This window comes from Symsagittifera roscoffensis, chromosome 1 (genome assembly GCF_963678635.1).
Source record: "Symsagittifera roscoffensis chromosome 1, txSymRosc1.1, whole genome shotgun sequence".
Classification (NCBI taxonomy): domain Eukaryota; kingdom Metazoa; phylum Xenacoelomorpha; order Acoela; family Convolutidae; genus Symsagittifera; species Symsagittifera roscoffensis.
Genome location: NC_087062.1, coordinates 76,198,076 through 76,211,310, shown reverse-complemented (window position 1 = coordinate 76,211,310; position 13,235 = coordinate 76,198,076). Strand labels below are relative to the sequence as shown.

General features: G+C 42.8%; 1 protein-coding gene across 1 annotated transcript; it reads right to left on the bottom strand.

Moving 5' to 3' along the window:
• Nucleotides 1–10,454: 10,454 nt before the first annotated feature.
• On the bottom strand, nt 10,455–12,637 carry LOC134839915 (uncharacterized). The gene is made up of 4 exons (XM_063855546.1): nt 12,333–12,637; nt 11,647–11,860; nt 11,101–11,430; nt 10,455–10,604 (listed from the first exon to the last, which is right to left on the bottom strand). The coding sequence occupies exons 1-4, from the start codon at nt 12,635–12,637 to the stop codon at nt 10,455–10,457; spliced, it is 999 nt and encodes a 332-aa protein (XP_063711616.1).
• Between the last annotated feature and the right edge of the window lie 598 nt (nt 12,638–13,235).

The window sequence follows — 13,235 nt, the reverse complement described above, 5'->3', positions numbered from 1 at the left end:
ATGATTAACATAGGCAAAAGTGAAGTGCTTTCCATACCTGATTTATCACCCTATAAAACAGTCAAGGAAACAAAAATACTTGGTGTCTTGTTTTACACTTCCCAAAAAGTTGAAAATATTGAACTATTGTTGAGTTCTCAAGTTCAAAAACATCGCGGGTTAATTTCACTTAGTAAATCTTTGAGGGCCAAATCATTAACACTATCAGTTTATGTTCTCCCTAAGTTTTTTCATTTGGCTCGTCATACAACAGTTAACTTGGATACTGTTAGTAAATTCCAAGAATTATTAAATACAGAATTGAAAAAATCAAGCAGACTCGACATAAGAAAATAAGTTTTAAATCACCCCATCTTAGATGGTGGGCTAGGCTTACCATGCCTACAACTTAAACTTTTTAGTATGAAAATTATCAATTTCATTGCTTCTGATATGTCAAATCAAAATAGTTTATTACCAACAGATTCAATTTTACCGAAAGAAATCAAAAATTTGTTGAGAAATACAAACATCTCTATTAAAATGAGTTCAAGTGATTTTGCAGTATTTTCAAACAGTACCAATAGCCGTTTGATTATAACAAACCAGACAAAATTGCGAGATGTTTATTATTTCTGCTTACAAAACTGTAGTTTTCATCGAGCTGCGATTTCCCGCTTGGGTTTTGCAGCAAACCGTTACCTCTGTTCAGAAGAAGAATTGATTAAATTTACAGGCAAAGTTTGGAAAAATTCAATGCTTGATGTGTGGGAAAAAAACTTTCTTTATAAATTTGCATACGCTGTTTTTAAAGATCGAGAAAAGCGGTGGTTTTTATTTCTCGAGAATGCCCCCGAATGTTTCTATTGTAATTTAGAATGCGAAACATTCGAACACCTAATTTTCAGTTGTCCCTCGCTACAACCTTCAAGAAACATATCACAGATTAACAATTGGCGTGACGTTTTTGTATCAACCAACATTGCAAGACTTAAGTATGTTGTTTCGGTTATTCGTGGTGCATATTCAAAATCATCGACGTCATGGAAAATCAACTTGCAAACATTTGTGTCATGGGAAGTATGGAAGATAAGAAATACAATTTTCTTCATCTGATATAAACTACAAGGATATGGTAGACTTCAGCAACAAACCATCCGGTAAAAGTAATGTCAATTGAACAAAAACTGCTAAGAAGTAGAAGGTAGATATATCAAGCGTACCAGGACACTCTGTATCCGGTACTAAAAAATGTATTTTGAGCACAAGTCACAGAAAGAATAAAAACAATTGCGTTTGAACAAAAAATTGTTCAAACGAATATCCGTTTGAACAAAAAATAAACAGAAACAGTTGAGAAACTAAGGTTACTAACTCGATAAGTTGTTTTCGACAAATATGATGTTATTTGATGTACATATTGATTATGAAACTCTCAAGTAAAAAACAATTAATTTACAATTTGAAAAAAAAAATTATACAAGCAACCAGTTTCTATTGCAGCAATTACATTATTACTCGATGAGTTGATTTTTCGATAAATGATGAACTCGATATACATGTTAATTATAAAAATCTAAAGTTTACAATTCAGAAAGAAAAAAAATTCATTAATAAGGACATCTCAATTTTCTTTTAAAATTAAACATTGAAACTTCCGCGACAAAAAACAGAACTTTGGCAACGGAAACCAAGAAAAAAACTTGAATATAAATCTGCTCCTTAAAACACTGTAACAATCGCCCGGAAGTACATATCGACGAAAAATAAAGCTAGGTTTTAATACGACTGGCCACCATCTAAACACAGCTCTACATGCTCTACACCGTCTCCGCCCAAGCCAGTTCTTTTGGTGGTCTTTCTAACATCGGGTCGGCAAAAACGTTACTGTTTACGGCGTCGATCAGAACGCTCTATTTAACTTAATTACATGAAGAAATAGTGATTTCATGGCTGGGTCTCAGTATCCCCAGACCATGAGGTCACTCCTAAAAACAGGGCTACTACTTATTTATTATAATTACTATTGTTTTTGTTCAGTAGATAAAAATCATCATCTCTATCGTAGATGGATCAACCTTTTCCTTTAACTCCTAGCTTCTCATAATCTGAAAACGAATATAGATGTTAATAGTTCAATTCAGGACATCACCAGAAGCTGAAAGTTCATAAAACAGAGAGTTGCAGTTTTCTCCCGAGATCCCTTTGGATTCTGGAATCCGGGCAAATAACGCTCTTATTTCTTCTCGGAAGGCTGGAAACGTCGTCCCAATAGCCTTCCTGGTTCTCGGGATTTGTGTTGTTACGATTGTAGCGGCACAATAGTTTCACTTCGGAATGGTCTGATCGTCGTTTTCTTTTCCAATTTCAATCTGTCTCTCACAAATGTTGTTCACCGTTTTTCTCAACGAATTCTGTTGTTTTGTTTCTTTTCGCAGTTTTCAGTTGGCGCAAATTTTCGACTTTATCACGTGTCTTTCTTTTGGAACAAATTTTTTTAAAATTAACATGTCAGTCCAAATCAACCCTTCTGCGTTCGTCAAAAAGAACGATTAAAACCACTAATTCGTTGAAACCGTTAATCTTCCCACTCCGATGTCACAATAAAAATTCGATTTCGAACTTGCATACCACATACTCCCCGGACAGCCCGGTCAATGTCCTCATTGAGTCTCGTAGTCTTCATCAACATGGTACAGTGCCATCGAGCAGAATTTACAAAATGCATGTAATCACTTTAATCCACGTCACATCGACTCACCACAAAACACAAATGGCATCATACTACACTATTATAGCCTTACAAATCTGCACTTTCGAGGATATGACTTAAAATGAAACATTTTTTCCAACTTCTAATAGCTATGTCCAGATTTAAAATTTTGTCTCCTAGGTTTAAAAAGTGGTGGGACGCAGGACGGTCCTGCCAACCAACAAACTAAAATTATCCTTCTATGCTTCTTCCCTTCGGAAATTTAGCTGTTATTTGTCCTGAATATTAAAATTAAGGAACTCGGTGGTTAGAAGGAACAATGAAATAGTCTCCCTCTTCAAGAGATTACCCAAGCCTTTCATATCACCACGAAGTGATCAGTCGTCTTTGTTGATTAAAAACAATCATACAGACTGGAAAATTTAATATACTCTATACTCAAGACTTTCTAAGTAAATAGTAAGTGCCTCTCAAGCCACTAACTGAAATCCCAACGCAAATTTATAGATGCAACAAATTCTTTAATCTTCAAAATTCAGCTAAATGTTTTCTCTTCAGTTTTTATTGCAAACTGAGATGCTTCGTTTCTCTTTTGAGTTTTTCTCACATAAACATTTCTGAGTTTCAACATCTTCTCCTTCGTTGCTTCTTTGCGTACCTCCTTGTCCACTCTTTGTTTTCGTCGTTTAGAAGTTCTAGAACTTCTAAATTTTTCTAATTTTTCTTCTTTTTACATCTTGTTTTTCGGCTATTTGTCATTGTTCCATCTCCTCCTCCTGCGATATTGACTCCGCACTTTCAGTCTCAGTGTCTTGTAACACGTCGATAGCTAATCTGACGCTGTTGGAGGCAGTCCTCCAACACTTTTGCTCTTCTACTCTTTGTTTACAACAAGGTAGAGGATCAACGCTAATTTCCCGGTTTCAGCAGAAGCTATTGTGGAGGCGCAACTTCACGTTTCTCTCCAAGTCTTCCTTCAACATTTCTTCTCTTTCTCTCCCGTCACATTCACTTGTTCTAGACGTCTTCCTTACTGCTGTGGTCACTGCATTCCGATGAGTTACAAAAGCTTGCTTGAAAGCTCCTGCTCCAATGTCCAGCTGATACGCACTAAACACTCTGCTATGCTTCGAGATATGCTTCTTGGCATAATCGTACAACCATGCAGTCATTATGGCTCTAAACAATGGCATCAGTCATCTTCTATCCCATATCTTTTTCACTTCCATCGGAATGTTCAGGATTTTGCACGTTGTCTCAAAAAGATCTAAATCTTTTAGACAATCCAGTTCCTGCAATTGCTCTTTCGTAGGCGTTTCTTGTCAAGTGTTCTCTTTCACATGAGCTTCCAGCCAACGTATCGTCATCATAACTCCCACTATCACTATCGTTATGGGCTCTTATGAACCTGGTGAACCCATGGAGAGCAGCTCTCCACAGTCCCAGATCAACACCAGATTACTACGCCCGGGATACCACCATGTTTATAGCAAGCAATGGCAGGGGAACCCATCATGTGTCAACATGATGCTCCTCCAATTACGTTTTCCCGACGCTTCCAGCAGTGGTTCTACTTCCATCATCACTCGGTGGATTTCATCATTCTCGTCTACTTCATTGTAATCTGTGACTGTTGATCCTTTCTGCTTCTGTCATTCAAAATTATTGAAGTTCCCACTGGCGTATCACATGAACTTTTTTCCCAGTATCGGTTCTAACTCTTCTTTGGTTCTCTCTGGAACTGCTGAGAACATCTTGCATAATAACTCGTAAGACTTTTTGGACATCCTCGCTAATCGTACGCACTTCGGCACTGAGAAGGCTTGATCCACGATCGTCCTCGTACTTTTCACAACCACCGCTACGAAATGCACTGGGTATCTTCTCTGGCACATTGGAGCTAATGTTGATCCCACTAAATATAGCGCTCCCGACGGTCTACGATAGGTTTCACTGTGCCGGATTTTCTTTTCCGCCTCGATCGCTTCCCTCCACTTTCCAATATACTTTTGCTCGGTTTGCAAAACTCCCGGAAACACTTCTACACTGATGGTCGTAACCATCTCATGCTTTTATTCTAAATTCAACAGTGACTCTAAAGAACCAAGTATGCTGTAAATTCCCAGTGCAGTAACTAGATTCACCTCAGTTCCTCCATGGCAATCTGCAATCAATTTCGTTTCCGTTTTTGCTTTCATTACGATATTCCCAAGCCATATCGTTAACTGCTTGTGTCGCTTCGCAAGGGTCTTCACGCAATCCAGACCTTCACAGATGTGAATCTTCAGTCGACAGACTTTCGTTAGACAACTACCAGCTTTAACCGAGTCCTCTGGTCCCCAGCCAGGCAACTCCACTTTGTCTTCTCCGTCGTTGCTCTTGGAGGCTGTCGTCATCAAATTGTAAATGATATTCAGGTCACGCAAGATACCGTCTGAATTCAATTTCCTCTGCCCATCCTGTGTCGCTCGCAATATCGAGTCAGCGTTGAGACTCAGACACCATGATGATTTCATCAGTTCCCACATCACCATTAGACTCGTTCTTAGCAGTTCGTCCGAGAATCCCAATCCAAATTCTACTCGGCTGTCAGATTTTGGCACTGAAGGTGCAATCACCTTTTCTTCCAACACAATTCCCAGCTTAGTCTGTTGATTAGCAGCGCTTCTTATCGTTGCGAGTCTTGACGTCCAGAATCTTAGCAACACCGCTTGCTCGTAATCGAAGAAGCAATCGCGTATGTCTTCATTTTTGAAAGGGTTGTACGACTTCAGATACGTAACTGTACGATTTCTTACTGATCGGTCCACAGTATTCACTGGACTTCCGCAGTGCTCCCATAGATTCTTTTGTGAGCCTCATCTCCTTATTAGAGAATCTCTTTGTTTAGTCAATCTTCTTCATTGTTTCGAGTTCCACACAGGTTCCTTCATGTTCACTCGCATCGGTTTACTCTGATGGATGTCCAAAAAAGCTAATACGAGCAGGGCTTTCGCTCGTTCATCGCCTTCCTATAGCATCTTGACACAAGTGTTCAACGCCGGCACTGATATTTGTTCCAGCATGATTCGAATGAAACAGAGAGCGTCTCTCCGCTTCGCCACTGCCGCTCCTTCTTGGGTCATTAGATCTCTCATGCTCGTCATTAAGAATGTCTTCTCTTCTCTTTTTGATTCTTCTGAGTATTCCCCCCGTGTCAGTCCAGTCATGCACCAAGCGAACCTGAATTGCAATTCTATTCTCGCATAGGGTATCGCTATCAGAGCCTGTATCTTCGGAGTGGTTCTCATTTCTTCTTCGAAGTGCCGTAACACTACTGCTCTCCATGGTAGGCTCACCAACTGGTCTATTGTTTCCGCGTGCATCCAGAAGAGACCAGAGTTCCGTATGCCTTCTGCTTTATGGTTGTGCCTTGTGTCATCGTCTCTAAGTAACTTTCCATGGCACTTTTGTTTTCTATAGCAATTGAGCGTCCTCTAGCCGAGTTTCTGCACTCCACCATCTCCATGTATCCACCAGCGGGTTCATCAATCGATACCGTTTCTGACACTGTTAGTCGGTTCTACTCCACTGGGACTAGCTGTCCTACGACGCTTCGCTTTCCATGGTTCATGGTTTGAAATCTTGTAGGGTACTCTCTCCACATTGGTTGAGTATTTCCATTTCTTATGTTGCTCCAGTCAGAGTGCGGTCACTCATCTTGGTTTTATAACTGACTGATTTTAATCCTGCCATGAGAATGGGTAGCACCATAGCTACGTCAGTCAACATTCTGTCTGTGCCAGGCAATCGTTCATCACCTTGTCCCATGTCAATGTTTTCTTCCACACGCTTTTTTTGGCTGAGTTGTCAGCTTTTATCAACATTTCAGAGTCCACCTTCGTTTTTCTAGTTTTAATCAATGTCACTTTGCTGCCAAGTTTTATTTTCATATCGGTAATCTTGTCAATTACCATCTTTTATCGCATCGTTCCTTTTCGGGTTCTTGATAGATACACTACTTAATTGTTGCCTTCTTGTGGTGTTGCCTTTATAGGAGAATTTGCCTCACTTTCATCAATGGCCGAGTCGATCAATAACTCGCTCAAACTCTCGGGACAATTTTTTCTCGGCATTTCTCTTATTGTTCTTTCTGGGGCTCCAGAGGTCTTTGCTGGTAAAGTGACACCGTCATTTCCCGTTTTCTTCATCGTCTCTTGCGAGAGCTCCACTCTGCCCGTGTCGTCGATTCTTCCTTAGGGTGCAGTCACCCCGGAACCTGGCGCACTCCTATTTTTGACAAGTCGTCCAGCTGTTTCTATCAACTTCCGCACCGTCTGCTCCACGACTGGGTCACCTAGGGTGTCACTTGTGTCCGGGATCGTCACTCTTCCTGCCGTAGTCGGGGTCGCACCTCCGTCGTTTGGCTTAGTTCGCGAGGCGTTAGGAGCACCATCGGAGACTGCTCACGAAGAACATTCCTTGCAGGTATCGCTTGCTCTACTGCTGTCATCAACGCCAGCCGTTCCCATCGCTCTTTGTATTCTCGCCTCAGGCGCTCTATTCCTTCGCTCTGCTTCTTGTTACAATCTTCAAACAGTTTCTTCCACATATCTCTGTCTTCTTCTACACTGATCACAGTCTTAGTCACTTGATCTAGCTCTCTTCTTGTCTTTTCCAGTTCTTGCATCGTCCCGTTCAGATACTCTTCGTTTCATTCGTCTGAACTTCTTATTCTACTCTCGCCCTCTTTGGTGGCACAGCTGCTCTCAGTTGTGAAGTAGACGAGGCAGCCTCGCTGTTCATCTCATGATGCCTTCTTCTCAGTCCAGGCCTAGGCTTGATCGGCAGAGGTATCTCACCTGGTTGGTAGGTCCTGGAACTTCCCAAACCAGGCTCGTTCGCCAAGTCACTTCCTGAGAGAGCCCCGTTTCTCCACCTCATTACCCCCATGTTTGGGCGATCTAGTACTCCTCCTTCTCCCTATGCGGCCATCAATAAGACTTCCTTGGGGCGGTCCCCACGGTTATCATGCCCTAAGATGTTTATTAAGGCGACCAGCAACATGACTACCTCTGAGTCCTCCAGAGCGAAGTCTCCTCCTTCTCCATATGCGGCCATCAATAAGACTTCCTTGGGGCGGTCCCCACGGTTATCATGCCCTAAGATGTTTATTAAGGCGACCAGCAACATGACTACCTCTGAGTCCTCCAGAGCAAAGTCTCGATCCATCAGCCGACGATAGATCGCGTCTATCGTCTGTCCTATATACGCCTCCGCTAGGTCCATCAGTTCATTCAAATCGAAGTTGTCCATTTCGTTAGATTCGGCCTTGATTATCAGTTTGCTCAATTGAAATCTGATGAATATTTAAATGATCAATCAGGATCTAGAAAAGAGATCTTGGAATTTGACTTAAGAATGGACATTCCAAACTTTGGATCTATTCCTAAAATCATTATTTGTTCATTCATGGCCACTAATCTTTTCGTACCCATGGTCTTAATAACATGAAACATATCACACAACACATCACACACAACACACATAATATGACGCCTCCTACATGCAACCTAAACTCAGCCTATACTCAAATAATATTTCTTATGTAAGTATAATTGTATGTTATTATCTGAAAAGATTACGTGTATCACTGCATATAGCTCCCGTGGATGCAGTCTTCCTCGGTTTGGGTCATATACTGGAAGCAAGAGTTCCTTTACCTCCCTTTCCACAAGGAAGTCTTTCAGTCTCGTCAAGGACAAGACCAAGTTTTCCGGGTCCACATGCCGCTTCTCTGTCGCTCTCGTCACCAAGAAGCATAAATACTTTCCTGGTATCTGCGATGCCGCCGGAATCAAGGCTGCTACGCCTCCTTTTCCTGGTCTTTGCTTCCAAAGGAATTCTATGTTTTATATTCTCGCTTAAAATCTGCTGCTAACGCTGTCCTAAAACTCATGTCCGCTGTGACAGCTATCACACATGTTCTATTTGTAAGTATAAAATCGCTATCTGTCAAAATTATGCTATTTGAGTACTCATTTGGCAAGTTAAAATATGACTCAACTACTCTCCCTATTTCCGGTTTATTAGGATCCTCGTCTTTTTCTGCTTCTTGGTCACCTGTCTCTCTTGCTATTCTTAATTTTTTTATCAATAATTTTTCAGTGTGGATAAGTCCTACACCCACTCCCCGGACAAAAATATCCATCGACTTCCCCGTCGATAGCATACCGGAGATTAAATTGAGATTGGATGCAGGAATGAGTAATTGCCCTTCCTCGGCAGCCCAGGAAGGATCATTTCCTTCGGTTTTTATGTATTTCATGCTCTCACGGTCTACATCTTGTATCGTGACACTGATCTCTTTTGGGTCCGACGTCATTTTGTTCGGCCTTTCCAAGACACGCAGATTCGTCAAGTCTTGTTCATACGATTGCTGTTGCTCGACGTCGAATTCTACCTCGGGCTTAGACTGGTCATCGATCCGCTCCTCGTCGCAGTCGTCGACTATGTTTAAGTCTTGTGACACGGTTATTTCTTCTAGACCCACCAATTCATCCACTATCTTCTTCAATTCTATTCTATCCACTACGAAGTCATCTCCGTAAGGGTTGTACTTCTTCGTGAGTCTTGTTCTATCACTCTGTCGTATCTGTATCGTTAAAGGAAGGTCTGGTTCCAATTTCTTGGGGACCTCCATCTGTTCGGGGTATTGCCAGTCCTCTTCCGCCTTGGGTAAGGTTTCTTCATTTGCTTCAATCACCTCATTGGGATCCAGGTCCAGTGTCGGACTTGATCCTTCCTCTATGACCTCATTCCCATCATTCTTTCCCCTGGTGCCCTTCTTATTGACCTAGCAGGTAGGGTCCATCATCAGATAGACCCGTTCTTCCATGTCTGCAGGTATACACCAGTCTTCCGTAGATGGATTGTGTGGCTTGATATTTTCGAAGTGAGCGGCTCGACCAGTTCTTAGTCTGTAAAAACGTCCCTTCTGTTGCACTTCCGTGATCATGAAGGGTCCACTCCTTTTCTTTAGGAGCTTTTTTGTTCCCTCTGGTAGTATAACGTTTTGAAATACCCATAAGTAGTCTCCTACCGAGTAAGCTTTTGCACCAACTGCTTTTTTATCGAACCTTTTCCTCTGCCTTGCCTGTGCTTGCTGAGTGTTCCGTCTACACAAGTCGTTTAGTTCTTGTTGATGTCTAATCACATCCCTTCCGTAGACCTGTGGTGATGTTTTTCCCTCATACTCTGGGTAAAAGAAAGTCAAGGGCAAAGACTTCTCGTGTCCGGTTAACATCATGTGTGGATTAACTCCGGTCGTGGAGTGTTGCGTGATGTTGTAAGCTCCCATCACCTATGCAAGGTATCTGTCCCAATCGGTCATGTACCTGGAACAATATACCCTCAGCATCGACACCAACGTCCGATTTTGCCTCTCCACTAAGCCATTCGTCTGGGGATGGTATGTCCCGGAATGAGTTTGGGCCACCTGTGAGTGTCTCATGAGCTTTTTCGTAAGTTCTCCGACGAAAGCTGTTCCGTTATCCGATTGAAACGTCATCGGACAACCATGTCTTGCTATCAACGTATTGATTAGATGATCGCACGTCTCTTCTGCGGAGGCAGTTATGCATGGCACGGACTCTGAATACTTCGTGAAGTGGTCTATCATGACCAAGACCTGATTGTAGCCACTCTTTGTCATACATATTTTCTGGTGGTCAATCTGCACCACCTCGTTGAATTCAGATAACTCGATCGACTCTAAAGGAAATCACAATTTCCTTGGATCTTCGACCTGTTGACATGACAGACATGCTTTTAACCACTTCTCGCATGCCTTTTTCATTCCAGGCCACTCAATGCGCTTCAGAATCCTCTGGTATACTTTGTCAATTCCCTGATGGCCCATCTGATCTGCGACCTGAATAAATGTTCTGTCTGATAGTGTTGCGGCAACACTATTGCGTTATATTTTTACAGGATTTTGTCTTCTTCTCTTCTCTTACAAGCCACGATCCCGTCCTTGTTCAGATATAACCTTCCCTCTTTTTGCATAAAGTACTGTCTCAGAATGCGGTAACTGTCTTCCTCCAGGTCACCTTTGTCTGGTGCTCCATTTTCGATCCACCTTTTAAAGTTGCTCGTCATGCGGTCATTGCGCTCTTAGTAGCCCGAGAGTCTGTATCTCGCCTTCAAGTATGTCTTCATGATCCTAATTTGACTATTCATTTCATCGGGCTGATGCATGTCATTTTCCATCTTCACGCACCAAATTTTCGCCAATGGCTCTGTCTCTTGTCTGAACGTTGAAGATCAGTCCTGACTACTTGTTTCTGCGGCAACAAACTCGCTATTGTTTCTAGATCAAACGCTTCGCTGGGTAGCAGGTAGCGATCGCTGTCAGGGTCTTGATATACCTCTATGTCCAGGTCGCTTGCTCGAGTCTCCACTAGTAACGTGTGGATCGCTAGCTCTGACAATTCCGATCCCGTGCTCGAACTCCTGTCTGAGTAGGTGTCAGTTCCTGAACTCCTCGAGTTGTCATCAATGGAAGAGTCTGCCACGGAGCACGTTTCTTCTTCGGGATCAATTTTATGCGCTCTGCTCATCCATCTGAACTCCTCGGACAAAAATTCATCCTCCAGGTCTTGTTCCCCACCTTGAAAATTTTCCTCTACACCTGTCTCGCCGGACAAACTTTCTTGTCCCGGGTCTTGTTGATCAACTCGCCTGTTCTCTTCAATGTCCTTCTCCCCGGACAAACTTTCTTACTCCAGGTTTTGTTCAACTTTTTCGCCTTTCTGATCCTGATCCTCAAAGGTAACGTTTTACCTTTGTGTCCCTTTCACTTGTTCTTGCGGAGTGACCTGCGCCGTTTTATCCAGCAATGAGAGGCTGTTTATGTTCACACGAGAGAGTTCCTGTTAGACCAGGTTTGAACGTAGCAACAAATCCAAAAGCACCGGGTCCTTCTTTGATGTGATCTTTATTTCTGCTGCCTTTTCCACCGGTAACTCGGGGTGTTCCGGAATTGAATGTCGAGATTTGTCCAACCATCTCGTCAAGGGAAGCGCTTCATAAGTTTCTTTGTCCAGAAACGAGAATCGTTCCTTGATTTCCACCTGATTGGCTGGTTTCTGTTCTAGTCTTTCATAAAACTCAGTCTTCTTGCTGAGACTGTCAGCATTCTGGTGTTTGTCACGAATCTGTGCTCGATTATCATGTTGTAGCCGTCTAACCTGACTATCCACCGACCAATATAGCTCTTGTCCATCGAGTACGTCTTCAACCAGGATAACGCTCTATTGTCCACGCGTAGCTTAAAGAGAGCGCTCCCTAAGTATGCGCGGTATTTCTGCTTTTGGTGCACCATATTTCATTTCAGTCTCACTCAACACTTTACTGCCATATGCAATGGGACGGAGAACTGTTCTCCCACTCCACTCCTGCGCCTGATGCAGTATTCCTGAGATGGCTACTACTGATGCATCAGTGTCAAGGACGTAACGTAAATGCCCTTCTCTGTAGGCATGCCTAGCACTGGCGCCTCGCACAGTTCCCGCTTTATGTTCTCGAAGACAGCTTGAGCTTCTTCGTTCCATTCGATCTTTTTTTTCCTTTGTTGCGCATCAGTTTCTCTATGGGGTACCCTTTATCCGCGTATCCTTTTATGAACTCGTGGTAATAATTGGCAAACCCCGGGAAGCTCATGAGTTTTGAGTCCGTTCTGGGGACCTTCCATGTCAACACGGCCTCCACTGTTTCCGGTTCCGGCCTTACGCCATGCCTGTCCACCATTCTTCCCAGGTACTTGATTGAATCTCTAAGGTATTCACATTCCGATGGTTTGCATTTCAAACCTGCTCTTTTCATGCAACCAAAGACTTCATCGAGTCGATCAATGTGGTCTGCCAAGGTGGGTGTTGATATGACCACGTCATCCACGTAACACATCACAAGATTCCAGTACAAGATTCATTAATTTGGTCAAAGCCTGAGCCATCAGTCTTTGAAAGGTCGCAGTGGCGTTGCACAAGCCAAAGGGCATCCTCTTCTACTGGTATAACCCCAATTCACATGAGAATCCGGTCTTTTCTCTGTCCTTCTTCGCAGAGGGAACTGCCAGAAGGCAGAACCCAAATCCAGTGTGGTGAGGAACTTGGCGTCGCCAAGTTTCGAGAGGCTCTCGTCTATTGGCTGTATCGGGTACGCATCTTTTATTGTCACTGCGTTCAAGTAACGAAAGTCGCAACAAAACCTAAGCTGCCCCCTTTCGTTTTGGCCATGACAACCCCACAAGCCCAAGGCAAATTCGAGGGTTCTATCATGTCATATTCGAGTAAAATTTCTATTTCCGCTCGGCAAGCTTCCGATGTATGAGGCTTCATTCGTCTTGCGCCTTCCCTATGAGGAATGGCGCCTTCCTCTAATTATATTTCGTGTTCGACGAAGTTGCAACAGCTGATATCCGCCTTATGTTTTGAAAGTACGTCCGCTTTCCGATTTAAAACCGCCCTTACTGATTCATAATCTCACTCACCTTTTTCCCTCT

Bases quoted from the DNA above. Each gene is read 5' to 3' on its own strand.
- LOC134839915 (XM_063855546.1), bottom strand. From the start codon at position 12,637: ATGTGTTACGTGGATGACGTGGTCATATCAACACCCACCTTGGCAGAC. The intron at 11,431-11,646 runs GTGCTTTTGGAT...TCCGGGGAGAAG, and splicing joins TCACATCAAAGAAGGACCCG to GACATTGAAGAGAACAGGCG. The intron at 10,605-11,100 runs GTATATCAAGAC...ACATTTATTCAG, and splicing joins CAAGCGACCTGGACATAGAG to GTCGCAGATCAGATGGGCCA.